Here is a 15,292-nt window from a genome sequence, read left to right as displayed (position 1 = left end):
CAGTGCTCCCCGCTCCACCGCTGGGAGACCCGGAGACCTGCGCAGAAGTAAGTACTTTTATTTGCCTCCCAGGCCAACGTGGTGTTTAAAAAACGCGAGAAGGGGTGCGGGCACAGGTCCCAGAAGCGCCTGATGCACCTCCCACGGCCCGCGCCGCGCTCGCCGCCTCCCTTTGGTGAAGCTACAGGTGTCCCACGTGGCTCCCACCCCGGGCGCCCCTCCAGCGGGCCTGCAGCGCCCCCTGGCCCGAGCCGAGCCCGAGGGCCAGCACAGCGGCCTCGGCGCCCGCGTCCCGCCGCGCGCTCCCCGCCGCGCTCGTCCCGGTGAGTCCGAGCTCGGAGCCCGCGCGCCCCGGACCCCGCCGGCGGCCTCGGAAGGGGCGGGGATTACCTGCTCGCGCTCTCGAGGTGGGGATGCTCGGCTCCCAGCCGTCCGTCCCAGCAGCTGACCCGGTGCTGCCCCGCGTGGACGCGGCGGCCGGGCGGCGTCGCGGGCTTTGTTCGGCTTTGTTTGCGCCGCACCTGAGCTCGGCCGCGAGGCCCGCGCGCTGCTCCGGGAAGCCGGCGTCCCGGGGAAGAGCGCACCTGGCGTACGCCGCCTCCCGGCTCCCGCCAACCGCCCCGGCAGAGCCGTCCCCGGGTCTTGGGACGGGGCGTGCGGCGGGCCCAAGAGCGGGCTCTCCCTTGGGTCCGCGGCACGAGGTCGCAGAACCGAGGGGCGCGGAGCAGAGGTAAGGGAACAGGGCTGGGCGGCTGTGGGTGGAGGAGGAACCACGTTTTAAAGCCGACCTCCTTGGCACGGTCACAGTCTCTTAACCTGGAGACTTCGGAAGGGGACATGCCTAAGCTTCCCCCCAGCCCCCGCCCGCCGCCTTTTTCAGGGCATATGCTGGTGTTAAGGTGACTTCTGTGCAATTTTCTCAGCAGTGAAGTGTCCGCAGCGAAGCCTTGGCCAGTAGAACCCTAGAAGGGCCGGTTGCCCACAGACTTGCCCCTGGGCAATGGGAAGTCTAGGGGGATTTGTGTTGATTTCACATACTGGAATCCCCCACCCCACCTGCTCCCTGTATTTCTCCTTCTGGGGGCTGCACACTTGGTCACCACCTGGGACAGTAAATGGAAGGGTATCAGAATTGCACCTTTGAAACTTGCCGGGTGGCATTGATTTAAAAACATGGTGAGCACCCAGGCAGGAAAGAAGGGAGGTGGCACCTTCCTGCCCAGGTGGAATCTGTGGCTCTCCAGCCAAGAAAGGCCTTTCCCTATTTCCTTCCCCCCAACCGGCTCTGGTCCTCTGCAATGAGTCACAGATGCCCATGTTTTTACAGGTGAGGAAACAGACCTAGAGAGGGCAAAAGAATGCCCCAAGAGTGAATGAGAGAGGCCCTAGGAACACAGATTCCTGGGTTTTTAATGAGCTGGATAAATGGCACAGTCATTAATTGGCAAGTGAAGACATTAGGGATAAATGGGTGAAATTACAAGAGCATTTTGTTACTGATGCTCCCGTCTTGTGTGTATCTTACAGAGTATTTTCATTATATTCCTAATACCTGGCAGGGTGCTGGGCACAGAGCAGATGCTTGCTAGTTTTTGTTGAATAGATGAAATTTCATGTAATTATATCATTGGAAGTTTCAGCAACATTGTGAGGGGTTTTAGAGCAGTGGTCCTCAAACTTTTGTACTTCTGCACGTCACAGATCCGTTTTAAAGTTTCCATCAGGAGTGTAACAACATTTTTAAATTTTCTATCAACTTTTAATTTTATCCCACAAGAATTTTCTTTTTTTCTTTTTCTTTTTTTGCAAATAAAGGCTAGTGGAGGTCTCTTGGGGATGCTGCACAAGGAGGGGGGTGTCTGTCCTACCCTAGCTTCTATATCAGGCCTGCTCCCTGGGACAGCTGAATGCACTTGAAGTCCCTTTCTTTTGTTTACTGTTCATCTTGTAAACAGCTCCAGGCCTCTTTTCCCACCCACAGAATTACCAGCTGGCCTGCCCTCAGTGTGGTTACTGTCCCCGATCCCTCCTTTACTTCCCTAATCCTGAGTCCCTCCTCTTCACTGGGATTTCCCTGCTCTCCATATAGGAAACTTTGCCTTCACTCGGGGCACTTTTGTATGGTGGTCTCATGTGATCCCGGCATCAACCTTTTCAGGTAAATAGGATGCGTGATGTCACCCTCATTTTTGAGGGAAGGAAATTGAAAGACTGAAGAGAAGGGATTTACTGAGAGGCTCATTCGTGGGCTTCACAAGGTGCAATTGCTCTTTGGCCTTGGGTCCCAACTTCTACGAGACCATTTTTCTCATCTAGAAAAGTAGAAACAATCGTGTCTGCTCTGTGGGTGTTAAATGAAATTAACTTATTAAATGTAATAATTCTTGGGGCGCCTGGGTGGCTCAGTGGGTTAAAGCCTCTGCTTTCGGCTCAGGTCATGGTCTTAGGGTCCTGGGACCAAGCCCCGAGTCGGGCTCTCTGCTCAGCTGGGAGCCTGCTTCCCCTTCTCTCTCTGCCTGCCTCTCTGCCTGCTTGCGATCGCTGTCTGTCAAATAAATAAATAAAATCTTTTTAAAAAAGTAATAATTCTTTAACATTGTATGTTTAGAAAGTGACCATTAGGGGGGATGTTCACATACGATTTCACTGGATCCCTATGGTACTGCCTGAGTTCCTGAGTTTGTGAAACAGATTCACCCCAGGTGCTGGATGAATGACCCTGAAACAGGGGGAGCTGTTGTTTGCAGAGTCACCCGGGTGGCCAGAAGCAGAACTAGTCCAGAATTCTGTCTCTGGCCTTCTGGTCCTGTGTGGATTCTCTTATACTTCTGTGTCCCAGAGTCCAAAGAACTTGCATTCTATACAATTTAAATAAGGGATTTTCAAATACCATCAGAACAAACATCAAAATCTCTCTTGGCAAAGAACGTCTTTTAGCGGGTGTGGCAGGAGTGGGAAGCCCTGAGTTTCATGCCCGTCTGACCGGAGAATCCATACAGCACATTGGTCCTCCCCTGGTGCTGACTTCTGCTTCTCAGACTGTTGGGTTCTAACAATCTGTGGTTCTTTTGGAGCGAGCATGACTTTCCCTGGGCAGCTTTTAAAACCCTTTCCCTGCTCTATCAAGCTAGAAACGTGTGGTCCACTTCCCTGGGCCTGAGCCGAGTGTTTTGCCAAAAGGCCAAGGAAGGTGACTGTTACAGTGAAAGACACCAAGGGCTTCCTGGCTCCAGGCTTTTACCTCCGATTTTAAAGTCTTCCTGTTCAGGTGTTGCCTGTTCTTGTAAAGGGCTCCGATTTCCATCCCGATGTTTGAGAGGAGGCTGCCAAGGGCTAATCTAATTAATATTTAGGGTTGGCATTGCATTTTGTAAGGAGGTAGAAGGGGTTTCCTTTTTCATTTCAAACTTATTTCCAATCATGGAGGAGAAGGCAGGCATTGTCCTGCAAAACTGCCTCCAGCTCTTGCCAGTCCGGCCCTTTGTTTTCAAAAAGTAGCCTTGTTTTGGCCTCCGCTTCTTCCTGTGTCAGGGTCAGCGTCATCCCAGTGTTTTGCGGAGCCCTGCGGTGTGCCACCGGAAGATGGAGGGGGTGGCGAAAAGCAGCTGAGTCCCTGTGTGAGCGCCTCAGGAGCCCGGGATCATGTGGGCTTCGCATGGGTAGTGGAACAGAAAGGAATAGATGACGAGTGAGGCGTTTGCGATGGAAAAGGCTTGACGAGGCTTACCCGGGATGGAAGGATCCATTTCTGCCTGGGGATGTAGACCACTCCTGACTACTTTGCTCAAGAATGCGGGGAGTTCTGGAAATCTTCTCACGTTATGTGCTGAGTGTGGGAGTTGCTGGCAGGTATTAGCTTGTGGAAAACTGCCCAAGGGTGGATTCAGGTGGCAGATTTTTAATCATGCTTCTGTTCCTTTACCTTCATCTTCCAGGATCAGGAAGGGGATGGGTGGAAGAGATCACTGGGAGGCTAGACGGAGTCCCATCCGCTGATTAGCTGTGTCACCTGCGGCAAAACAACTTTTCCCTGCCTCTGTTTTCTCATCTGTAAAGTGGGGAAAACATAGTCGCCGCTGGCTGCGAGGATCAAGAGGGGGAAGACACAGTGCGGACCCCAGTACCAGGCGCATGGTGTATTTACCGCTCACTAGATGGTGGTAGCTGTTGGATTTTTACTATGCAGTTCATCCTTTTTTAAGAAAGTTTTTAGATGCAGGGTTGTATGTAGAATGTGGAATTAGTACCACAAGCAGGTTTTGGTGTGGGGGTGGGGGGGAGACTAAACGTTTGAGATAACGGGGGGGACAGACAGCAGCGAGTGCAGTTACTACTTCAGCAGCACCAAAGTAACATTCATTTCCTTTCTCTCGGCATGAAAGAGAATGCAGGCAGTGTAGTGAGCACAGGGACTCGTCTGGAAGTCGGCGTGATGGTGGGCAGTGTAACCAGGAAGCTCACATCTCGCCTCCTGTGTGCCAGACCCGTGCGGGCGGCTGGGGCTCCAGCAGGGACCAAGACTCCATCCCTGAGCCTTTTGCCACGGGGCCGGCGAGATAAACCCATCAGGAGACGGTTCTGGCAGGGGCTGTGTGACGAGACAGGCCACACTCTGGGCATAGGGGAGGGAAGTGCTGCTGAGGTCCCAGAGCCAGCACCAGTACACACATAGCAGGAGGTGGTCGACTTCTTGCAAGGATTTGCAGATTGCCAACATAAATTTTGTTTTAATGAGCAGAAACTTAGAAAACTCTGCAAGACATTCCCCCTGGGCATGCAGAGGCACATAAGAGAGCGAGGCAAAGTTCCTTTCGTTTGTCTCATAGCAGAGGGAGGGGACCCCCTGTCGCCTGAGTGCTTTACTAGGCAGCAGGAACCTGCTGTACTTCCTTCCACTGTGTCCTCATGGCAGCCTGGGGAGGCTGCTAGGATCCTGCTTTTATTTAAAAAAAAAAAAAAAATAAGCCTCAGAGTCAAGTCCTGCATGTGCCCAGGGTCAGAAGCTATGACCCCAGAAAATCATCGAGACCCTAATTAAGGAGTAGACAGCATTGAACTGCCCCTTGTCCCCATGCCTTGCCCCTGTCTGGCTCCCGGGAGCAGGTGGGAACCCATCCTTCATCTGTTGTATGGACCAAAAAGAAAGAAAAGGTGCCTTTGGGGGAAAGGAAGATCGGTCTTGCTGGCATGTGCTGGGCTGGAAACTAACAGTAGCCGTGTCGGCCCCGCCAGGCTGTGTCCTCTCTGTCCATCTTCCCCTCTGCGAAACCTCTTGACTTTCTCACTCTGAGAGTGATGTTCATTCTCCACTTAGGTGAAGATGGGAGCCGCACGGTCATTTGAGGCACAGAGACTCTCATTTTAAACTTTCCTGCGAAAGCATCTGTATTTCTTGGGGAACTCCGGATTTCCGGGGGCCCTTGCTTGCAGCCTATCCAGAATCCTCTGAATGAGGAGTCATGTTCTGTTTTGTTGCTGCAGCTGGGAGACGTGCGTCCCAGCCTCCCGGCGAGAAGGCGGAGGGTGTCTGACGACAGAACTTGTGCCAGACAGTGCCAGTTATGATAAAGGCCCTTCCGTGAGCTGCTGAGGAGGAGCAGAAAACTCCCACCCCGCGTTGTGGAAAAATGGCATCCGCCAGTGGAGACATGGCATCCGCCGGTGGAGACATGGGGGTCCAAAGACCCAAGATACATAAACGAGGACTTGGCCCTCCTGCCTCCTCCTCCCCGTTCTTAGCTTCTGGAGAGCACAGTTTACTTAAGACTTTACAGAGAATTTCTGATATGGGTGCCTCAGGCAGAAGGGAGGTTCTCTGTCCTGGGCTGCCCCGTTGGGTACCCCACGCTGTGACTGACCACCTTGTCCTCTGCTCTCTTCTCTGGAACCTGGCGGGGGTGGCGGGGGGACCCTGCAGTGGTTTCCTTTCCATATCTCTGCCTGGGATTTTCTCTTCAGAATTGTCTCCCAAGTGAGTGTGTCAACATTATGTGTTTAATGGAAGGAAACTTGAGTAAGACCTACCTGTGGCCGTTTTTGTTTTGTTTTTGTTTTTTTTTTTTTTTTGATGGGCAAGTTTAATGTGAAGGATAAGACCTTGAATGAGTTATGGAAACCTCCAAGGCAAAAAATTGAATTTCTAGAACCTATTCAGATATTTTTTTAATTTCTCCCGGCTAAATTGTACTGGGGAAAAAAATCTATCAATTTCATTCTATATGATCCTTTTCTCCTTATACTACTTGCAAGTACACTTGCTAAAGTGTAAGACCATCTGAATTGTATAGCATGTCTTTGTGGTTGAAAAGATAATGAAGGATCCATTTCCTGGGCCTCATGGCTAAAATAAGAAGTATGTCTAATGTATGTGCTCTTATAGAATCAAAGTTAGAGTCTATTGTTCTTACTAAAAGCTTTTACTTTCCTCCCTTATTTTCCTCAAAAATTGTTATCAGGCCCCATGGAACTGAATCTTAACTGTACTATAAACATGATTGGGCAATAATAATTTTTAAAAACCCCTTTTGTTTCTTCTTCAGCCATATTATTAAAAATTTTTTTTTTAATTTTTGTAAAGATTTGATTTATTTATTTGATGCAGAGATAGAGAGAGCAGGAACACAAGCAGGGGGTAGGGCAAAGGGAGAGTGAGAACCAGGCTTCCCCACCAAGCAGGGAACCCGAAGTGGGGCTTGATCCCAGGACCCTGAGATCAAGACCTGAGCTAAAAGCAGATGCTTCACTGGCTGAGCCACCCAGGCACCCAGGTGCATTACTTTTTATAATTTAGAAAGTATAGGCTTTGAGACCTTGCTAGAAGGTTTCAGAAAATGAGGACATTGGAAATAAAATCTTCAATCTCTCTGATTCTAACTCCTCATAAGAAACAGAGACGTTGAGAGGGAGGGACTTTATTCAAGGTCATGGGCTGGTCAGGGCCTGGCCAGGCTAGGACCCAAGGACTCAACCTTGGGTATAGCATACCTTCCCGGAGTCTGTGAAGGAGCTTCGGGAGTGGGAGGATAGGTGTCTGGGAAAGATGTTAGACCATCCTTTGAAACAAAATCTTTGGAGCAAAGTCTCCAATGGGTCTTTTCCAGGCTAATACAGTTATTGTGGCAAGGAGGAGCCTCTAGGGTCATCTTTGTGCCCTTGAAAAGGCTGAGTAGTTGTCTTCTCGTTTGGGGGTGTCCTGGGGGTGCACAGAACTAATTGCTGATGCTTTTTTTCCTGTCCTCCCCTGTAGGTAAATCAACATGCCCTCTTTCCTGTTGCTGGAAGTCCTTTTCATTTTCCTATTTTCTGGAGGTAAGCTTTTTTGGTCAGGAGTAAGGTGTTGAGGAGTTTGGTTTGCTCCACTTCCTGTCGATTTTAACTTCTAGAGGCCTCTCAACTACATCTGCAACTCTCTACTCCACGGCCACCTGCCTAGTGTGAGCCCCATCATCTTGTGCTTGGACCACTGCAGTAGTCTCCCAGTTGGTCTCCCTGGTTCCACCTGGTTCTTCTCCACACCACTGTGCACAGAACAGTCATTTCAAAATGTAAATCTGGGGTGCTGGGTGGCTAACTTGGTTAGGCGTCCAACACTTGATTTTGGCTCAGGTCATCTCAGGGTCATGAGCTCGAGCCCCACATTGGGCTCTGCACTCAATGGGAGGTCCGCTGGGGATTCTCTCCCTCTCCCTCTGCCTTCCACACACCCCCACCATGCTCTCTCTAAAATAAAAAAATAAATCTTTAAAAAGAAAAATAATGTGAATCTGATCATGCCTGGACCCCTCTCCACCCCTACACCCTGCCTAGATTTTTAAAAAAAGTGTATTAGAAAGCAGGAGCGAGCAGTGGGGAGGCTCAGAAGGAGAGGGAGAGCAGGGTCGATCGAGCATGGGAGGCTCGATCCCAGGACCTGAGATCATGACTGGAGTTGAAGCCAGATGCCTGGGTACCCAGGTGCCCCTTGCCTCAAATTTCAAATGATACCTCATTGCTCTAAAGAGACTTTGCTTGATCTGACCCCAGGCCCCCAGGCATCGTCTGGCACCCTCTCCCTCTATGCCACAGCCCTTATTCCTTCCAGTCCCGCCCAGCCCCCTTGCTACCTTTCTGCCTGGGGGGTTCTCAGTTATGGTGATACCTCTGCCTAGATCACCCCTTCACCCAACACTGCCGGCCCAGTAAACTACGCATCCATCGGCACCCAGCACATTTCCTCCTGGTCCCCCAGGTCAGGCCATTTCCTCTAAGACCTGCAGCCCCGGGCACCTCTGCTATGTAGTCCTTCTATGTGAATTTTTAAAGACTCCGTGTCCATCTTCTGTACCAGATAGAAGCTCCATGAGAAAGAGATTCTACATGTTGTGTACTCACCACTGCATAATCTCGGCACTTGGCACCCAGCACCGGACCTGGCACACAGAAGTGTTCCAGAAGTGCACGGATGAATGAATAATGGAGCAAAGCAACTTTGTTTTCACTCCCCTCCTGAGTTCTAGCCTTGTTAAAATGAGATGGTAGAGAGGAATCAGAGTTCAGGTTAGTCCTACAAGTAAGAACAAGTGGGCAGGGTACCCAGCCATCCCAGTCTAGCTCAGGGTCCTCTTGTGGTCTCTGAGACTCTGCTATGTTGAACCCTGTCACCACCGGCCTGTTCCCTGGGGGCTGGGAGATAAGAGAGGCTGGAAGAAGGTGGGTGGCTGCTCAGCCCGCCAGCTTCCCTCTTTAAGCCATGTGGGTAGACGGTGTAACATTGTAGCTTCGTGGTGAGGGGTCTGGGGAGCAATGAGATCTGTTTGGGGACAGGGCCTGAACGTGGTCCCCGGAGGCTCAGGCTCTGGTTCTGCTCTAGTTCATTGCAGAGTTCGCCTTTTACAGCCCCGTCCAATTTACAGAGCACTTGTCCTGACCATCTCTGGGTTGGACAGATGAGGCCGGGGAGGCCCAGTGAGGCCTGTGACTGCTCCCAGCTGTTGGGAGCAGAGCTGGGACAAATGTCTCTCTCCCGACTTCTGGCCTGGCCTCACCACTCAGGGATCCTCTAGGGGAGGAGAAGGTGCAGGAATCATCGGACTAGGCCTCTGCTCTCTTATCGGTAGAGTGAGAGGGTCAGACTGGTGATTCTCAGCCCTGCCCGCTCCTGAGCCCTACCCAGCCCTGCAGGAGATTGACGTTCTGGAGCCTGGGTCGGTGGCCTCCCGAGGCGCGGCTGCATCAGTTTGGAGAGGAAACAGGAGTCCAACAGTCATCAGCTCCCTATTTCAGGGGGAAGCCCTGCAAAATTCTGAGTAACGTCATAGGGGAGCCATGGGGACATCACCCACGGCACAAGGAGGGGTCACCTAAAGCCTGGCACAGTTCATAACTGCTGAGCACGTGGTAGAGAAGGACACATTGGCTGAGTGACATCTTTAGTGAGTGGTCTCTGGTCACCAAGCTCCTCTGCCTTCCTCTCAGGGGGAGGCTGCTGGCCTGTCTCCAGCCGGGGAATTTGCTGGTAAGACTTGTAAAAAGGTCCAGCGCTTTTCTGTTCTTTGTAGGGCTTTGGAGATTCCTTGGCTGCGGGGCCCTTTGCAATACTTCATGGACTTATCTGCGAAACCTTAGTGAGTGTCCGTGGTGCACAGAGAGCTGGGCTAGGCTTTGCAGAGGATGGATGGAAGCGTTCCTGCCCTCGGGAGCTCCCAGGGTGGCTGGGCTGATGGGAGCGGCTCCGCCTGATGGGGAGGGGGCAGCCGGGCTGTTGAGGCTACAAGAAGCAGAGAGCCTCTGTGTTCTGGAAGACCAATGTACTGAATTATTGGGTGAATTTTCAGGTTTTGATGCATTGCCCAGCCTCTGTCTTAACATGTGTCATTTTTTATGCAAGTGGAACGGTGGCTTTTTTTTTTTTTTTTTTCTCCCCGTAAACCCAGTCTACAGTCTTTATTTGTAGTTTGTCTTGTTTCTGCCTCTGGTGGCAAAACCGCAGTGGCAGATTGTCCCAGACCCCACGAACAATATTTGAGGGCTCTTGTCTGTGGGGCTAATGGCTGGTTCAGCATTTTGGCGAAGAACCATCCTATGTGAGTGAGATTGGGAACAGGGCAGATCAAGTGAGCCGAAACCGACTGCTCAAAGGCTAGGTGGGGAGAACTGGGAAATACTTTTGTTTGCACTGGGGAGTAGGGAGTGGAAAGGAGCCAGAGAAGATGGGGCTGGGTCGAGCCCAGAGGGTGGCTGACTAAGGGGGGCAGGGGGTGTCTCAAGCAAGAGGTGTCCCCATCCTAGACCCTGACTTTTTCTTTTGGTTTCTCTCTCCTAATCACTTTCCTGGCAGTCACAGAGCCCCTTGGGCCCAACATACCGGCCTGGTGTGATTCCCCGGCCCTACTCCTCATTCCCATGTTCCCAGCAGTGCCCCCACACCCATAGTTCCTTCATCTGCCCCCCGCCTGGCCTGCTCCCCTGCTCTGCCCACCTCATTTTCTTTCTTCTGTGCTCACCCACCACACGTGGACATTGATAAAGCACGGGGACTTCTGCCACTAGACATCAACTGTGTGCACGTGGCTTCTCGAAATAGCCCTCCAAGTGGCACCTCGTGGCCTTCAGGATGTCCACTATGATTGGCTCATGTTCAGCAGTCCTGGGGCTTCCTTGACATATTACCCCTGCTCTCAGAGTTTATTTTATAAATCAACCATCATTACCATTTTACTGGACATCCTGTAAGAGAATGAAAGATGTATTCACGGACTTCCTCTCCCAAAACTTCTTGGCCCTTGTTCATATTAATCACGCTGAACAAATCGCTCTGAACAAATTTGAGTGTTTACTCATAGCCCCGTCTCGCTGGGATTTGTTATCCCCACTGTCCCTCCATCACAAGTCAACCCAAAAGGAGATTCCTGATGTGCCTTTTCCCCTCTCCCTGTTCTTCCTTCGAATCCCTTCCCAGGTGTGATACTGCAGGGGCAAAGGCTGTAAGCAGCTTTAGGACTCTTCATTCATGTGGCCAAATTGTTTTCTAAAAGGGTTGTACCAGTGTTCACCGCCATCACTGGGAAGGTTTCTCCTGATTTGATCTTTCCCCATTTACATTTAAGTAGAGAAGCTGGTCGGTTAACTTCACAGTTAAAAGGGTATCTTATGGTTTGGGTTAAAAATATTTTGTCACCTGTTCAAACATTTTCCCTGTGCTTGTCTATGAATTGGATGTTTATATCCAGGGTTAATTTTTATGGCAAGGTGTACACCCTGGGGGGGTGGTGGGGAGCCATCCAGTTATCATGCCTAACCAGGGGCAGAACTCATCAGAATCACACCTCGTCTTCTATATAAATTTTTAATTTTTTGCTTCAGAATACCCAAATTTAAATACCAGGTTACCTGACAGAAGTGAAGTAATTGGAGGGATTTCTTTATGCTGTCCATGTGGTGATTTTTGAGATGCAACATCCTTAAATTTGTTCACATTCCAGTTTTCCCTTCTACTACCCATTGGTTCTGGTCACATAATGTGGACTAAGACTCCTCCCCTTTCTGCTTTGCACTGACTGCTTCTGGTGTCTTCTCTCCTAGTACCCCTGTCTCATGCGCTTCAGGAAGTCCACGTAAGCAGGGAGACCATTGGGAAGATTTCATCTGCCAGCAAAAGTAAGCCCATGTGTTCTTCAACCTTCTAGACCCCCATGCTGGCCTCTGCATGACTCCAGAATGCTCCTGCCCCACTCCCATCTTCCTTTGACATTGTGGCCAGATTCATTTTCCCCAAACAGGCCTGATCCAGGTCTCTATTCTGGGTGAAAACCTTGGGTAAATCCTTGTTGCTGAATTTCTTGGTCTTGCTTGGAAGTCCTCGGCTATGTGACTACCATCTTCCCAACCAGCCTCCTCTCCCACCATGTTCGTTCCTCTTCCTCCCTTTTCAACATCTCCTCCACCTGCTCAAGCCACACCAGCCTGTTCCCAGAGACCTTGAGTGTCCCTCGCCTCCCTCTCTGGTGAAATCCCCTTCAGTCAGTGCCTTCTGGGTGGTGCCTTTTCTCTGATGTTTCTCTGATGTCCGCTGTCCTACATCCTGACGGGAAGGTGGTGGGGCATGGATTCTGGAGCTAGACAGCCTGAGTTTGCTTCCTAGCTCCACGGCTTACTTGTACTTTGGCCTTAGGGAAGTTACTGAATTGCCCTGTGCCCTTCTTTCCTCCTCTCTCCACCGGCAATAAAAACCATACATTTATTTAGGAGTGGGGTGGGGATCTAGGGAGCTGATAGCTAAAGGGTATAGAGTTTCTTTCCTTTTTTTTTTTTTTTAATAAATTTTTATTTATTTATTTATTTGACAGAGAGAGAGAGCGAGAGAGAGAGAGACCACAAGTAGGCAGAGACGCAGGCAGAGAGAGAGGGGGAAGCAGGCTCTCCACTAAGCAGAGAGCCCAATGTCGGGCTCGATCCCAGGACCCTGAGATCATGACCTGAGCCGAAGGCAGAGGCTCAACCCACTGAGCCACCCAGGTGCCCCTAGAATTTCTTTTTGAGGTGATGGAAAATGTTTTAAATTTGACTGTGGTGAGGATGGAATGTATCTGTGAATATACTAAAAGCCACTGAATCATATATTTTATTTTTGAGAGAGAGAATGCATGAGCTGGAGAGGGGCAGAGAGAGAGGGAGAGGGAGCTCCCCAAGCAGGGTCAATGCTCAGCACAGAGCCCACCCAGCACAGGGCTCAGCCTCACAGGCCTGATATCATGACTGGAGCTGAAATCAAAATAAGCTTAACGAGCTGAGCCACCCAGGTGCCCCCTGAAGTATATATTTTAAATGGATGAATTCCTTGGTATGTGAATTGTATCTCAATAAACCTGTTAAAAAATTTTTTTTAAATAGCAGTCTATCTTAGGGTGGTTATAAGAAAGTGCTGGGGGCAGTGCATGGCATAGAGGGAAGACCTCGTCAGTGCTGCCCTCGCTTGAACTCTGGGATAACGCAGCTTCAGGTACCAGGGTTTCTGGCTGGATCCTAGACTAGATTGTGGCCCCCAAGGGCTGGGACCAAGGCTCTTCAGTATCCCTCACTGGTCCAGTAGCCCCTCCTCTCCTGGGGCTCCATTCCCGTTGCTGAGTTAGACTCCTCTAGTAGTACACAGACTTCTGCGCAAGGCCTGTTTGTCAACTTTGTGCCCACTGTGGGGTCGAGGGAGTGTACTTCCTGATGCAGAGGAGAGCTGCCTCTGGCTGGGACCTTCTCCTGCGTTATTTTCATGCATGGGCTAAGAAGAGCAGCAGCCCGATGTACCCTGAAGTTGTCTCTGCCTCTGCTCTGCTTCAGGAGGGCGCCCCTCTGGGGACAGGAGGGCGCCCGTCTGGGGACCGGAGGGCAGGGAGGCCGGTTGCCAGCCACTGTGTTCCACTCTCCCCTAGTGATGCAGTGCTTGGCGGCAATGGACCTACTGTTTCTGATAGACGGATCGCACAGTGTCGGGAAGGGGAGCTTTGAGAGATCTAAGCACTTTGCCATCACCGTCTGTGACGCTCTGGACATCAACCCTGAGAGGGTGAGTGCAAGCCTTATCATCCTTGCATTCGGGCATCTTGGGTTGCAAGCGACAGAAATCCAGTTCTAAGCAGAAGAGGACATTCACGGGCGCCTGGGTGGCCCAGTGGGTTACGCATCTGACTCTTGATATGCGCTTGGGTTGTGGTCTTCTGTGGTGTCAGGGTTAGGGAGCGAGCCCACCTCGGGGGCTGGGGAGTCTCCCTCTCCCTCTGCCCCTTCCCCGGCTCACGTGTGCGCATGCTATCTCTCTCTCTCCCGAATGAATGAATGAATGAATGAATGAATGAATGAATGAATGAATACATAAATGAACAAATAAATGAATAAATAAGTTTTTAAAGCAAATAGAAGAAGAAGAAGAAGAGGACATTTTGCTGGCTTGTGGAACAGGAACACCAAGGGGGTGGTCCTGGTTCTAGGCATGGTAGGGTCTGAAGCCTCATTCTGTCCCTTTTTCTCCTCAGTTTTGCGTTCCTTGTTTGGTTTCCTTCCCACGCAGCCTCTCCTTACATGGCACATTTGCCCTGTACTGCCTTTCAAGCTACTGATCCCAGTAAAAGGAAAATGGATTTCTTTCCCTGCGCCGGCAGCAGACGGTCCAAGGGAGGGCTGCTATTGGCCAAGGCATAGGTCACATGATAGTCCCTTGCCCAATCCCAGTAGTCGGGGGGAAAGATGCTCTGGCCACGTGTGAGTCACGGGCTGACCCACCTTCTTGGTTCCCCACTGGGAAGAGGAGCTTATGGAGGAGCCGGAAAGGGGAAGCATACCGAGACAGACAAAAACTCTCCCTCTGAAGGGCAGAGCCCCTGTATGAAGTGGCTCCTACCCCGCATGTTCGCTTGAGAGGAGCTACTCCTGCTGGAGTGAATCCAGCCAGTTTGTTCATCTCGTGCTCTCCCTGGCTCCGGAGAGCTGCTCTCAGGCAGGAGCAGACTGTGCTAACTGTGGCTCCTGCTGCTGAAAGGGGCATCTTGGGACAACCCAGTAGAAAAATGGGCAACAAACACAGTTCCCAGAAGTTGAAACACAAGTGGCCCCTAGATGCAGGAAAAGATGCCCATCCTCACTCGCTTTAACAGCACAACTCCCACCAAAATACCATTTTCACTTTCGGGATTAGCAAAATCCCAGTTTGGTGACCTCCCCCGTTGGCAGATCTGTAGAAGCGGGTTCACACTGGCGATGGGAGTATAACCTGGTGCAAACTCTAGGAAGGGAGTCCGGCAGCGTCCATTGGAATTACAAAGGCGTGGACCCTGTGGCTCAAGAATTCCACCCCATGGAATGTGTTCTACAGATATTCCCACAGATGCAAAGTGTTGGACAGTTATTCCTTGCAGAGTTGTTTATGATCATAAAACATTTCAGGTCATGCAAACACCCACTCACAGGTGACAGGTGAATTCATTAGGGTGCATTCATAAGGGAAACATGGGGCAGTGGTAGAAAGTGAATGGGGAAGCTCTCTTGGAGGGTCACCGACCCAGATGAGACTAAAAAGTAAGAGGCAAATGGCATATGTAATGTGTGACTTTTTATGAAAAAGGGAGCTAAAAAGTCTGTGTTGGTACTTGGAGAGATCTGTAAAGAGGCTGAGAACAGTGGTTCGCTGTTGAGCAGATGGGGTGCAGATCCAGCAGGGGGACTCACCCGTTTTCCTTTTTTTATATACTTGATGGATTTTGAGCCGTGTGAACCTACTCCAAAATCAAAATTTAAGAAGGGTGTTTTGATCTGAAAAGCCATTCTTAAC

General features: G+C 50.8%; 1 protein-coding gene across 2 annotated transcripts in view; it reads left to right on the top strand.

Annotated features, from left to right (window-relative positions):
* The first annotated feature begins 305 nt into the window (after positions 1–305).
* Positions 306–15,292, top strand: part of VWA2 (von Willebrand factor A domain containing 2) — a 42,819-nt gene continuing 27,832 nt past the window's right edge. The window contains exons 1-4 of one of the 2 annotated variants that reach the window (XM_032879162.1): positions 306–323; positions 7,247–7,308; positions 11,560–11,634; positions 13,401–13,534. In XM_032879162.1, coding sequence (XP_032735053.1) covers positions 7,257–7,308; positions 11,560–11,634; positions 13,401–13,534 — 261 coding nt within the window. In that variant the 5' untranslated portion in view covers positions 306–323; positions 7,247–7,256. Of the gene's footprint in view, positions 324–449; positions 731–7,246; positions 7,309–11,559; positions 11,635–13,400; positions 13,535–15,292 lie in introns of those variants that run through there. The other variant, XM_032879154.1, reaches the window with a different exon arrangement.

The sequence above is a fragment of the Lontra canadensis genome, unplaced genomic scaffold (genome assembly GCF_010015895.1).
Source record: "Lontra canadensis isolate GAN:19392208 unplaced genomic scaffold, GSC_riverotter_1.0 scaffold3, whole genome shotgun sequence".
NCBI classification, from domain to species: Eukaryota; Metazoa; Chordata; class Mammalia; order Carnivora; family Mustelidae; genus Lontra; species Lontra canadensis.
Note: the sequence above shows the minus strand (reverse complement) of the source record. Positions and strands in the feature narration are given on the sequence as shown.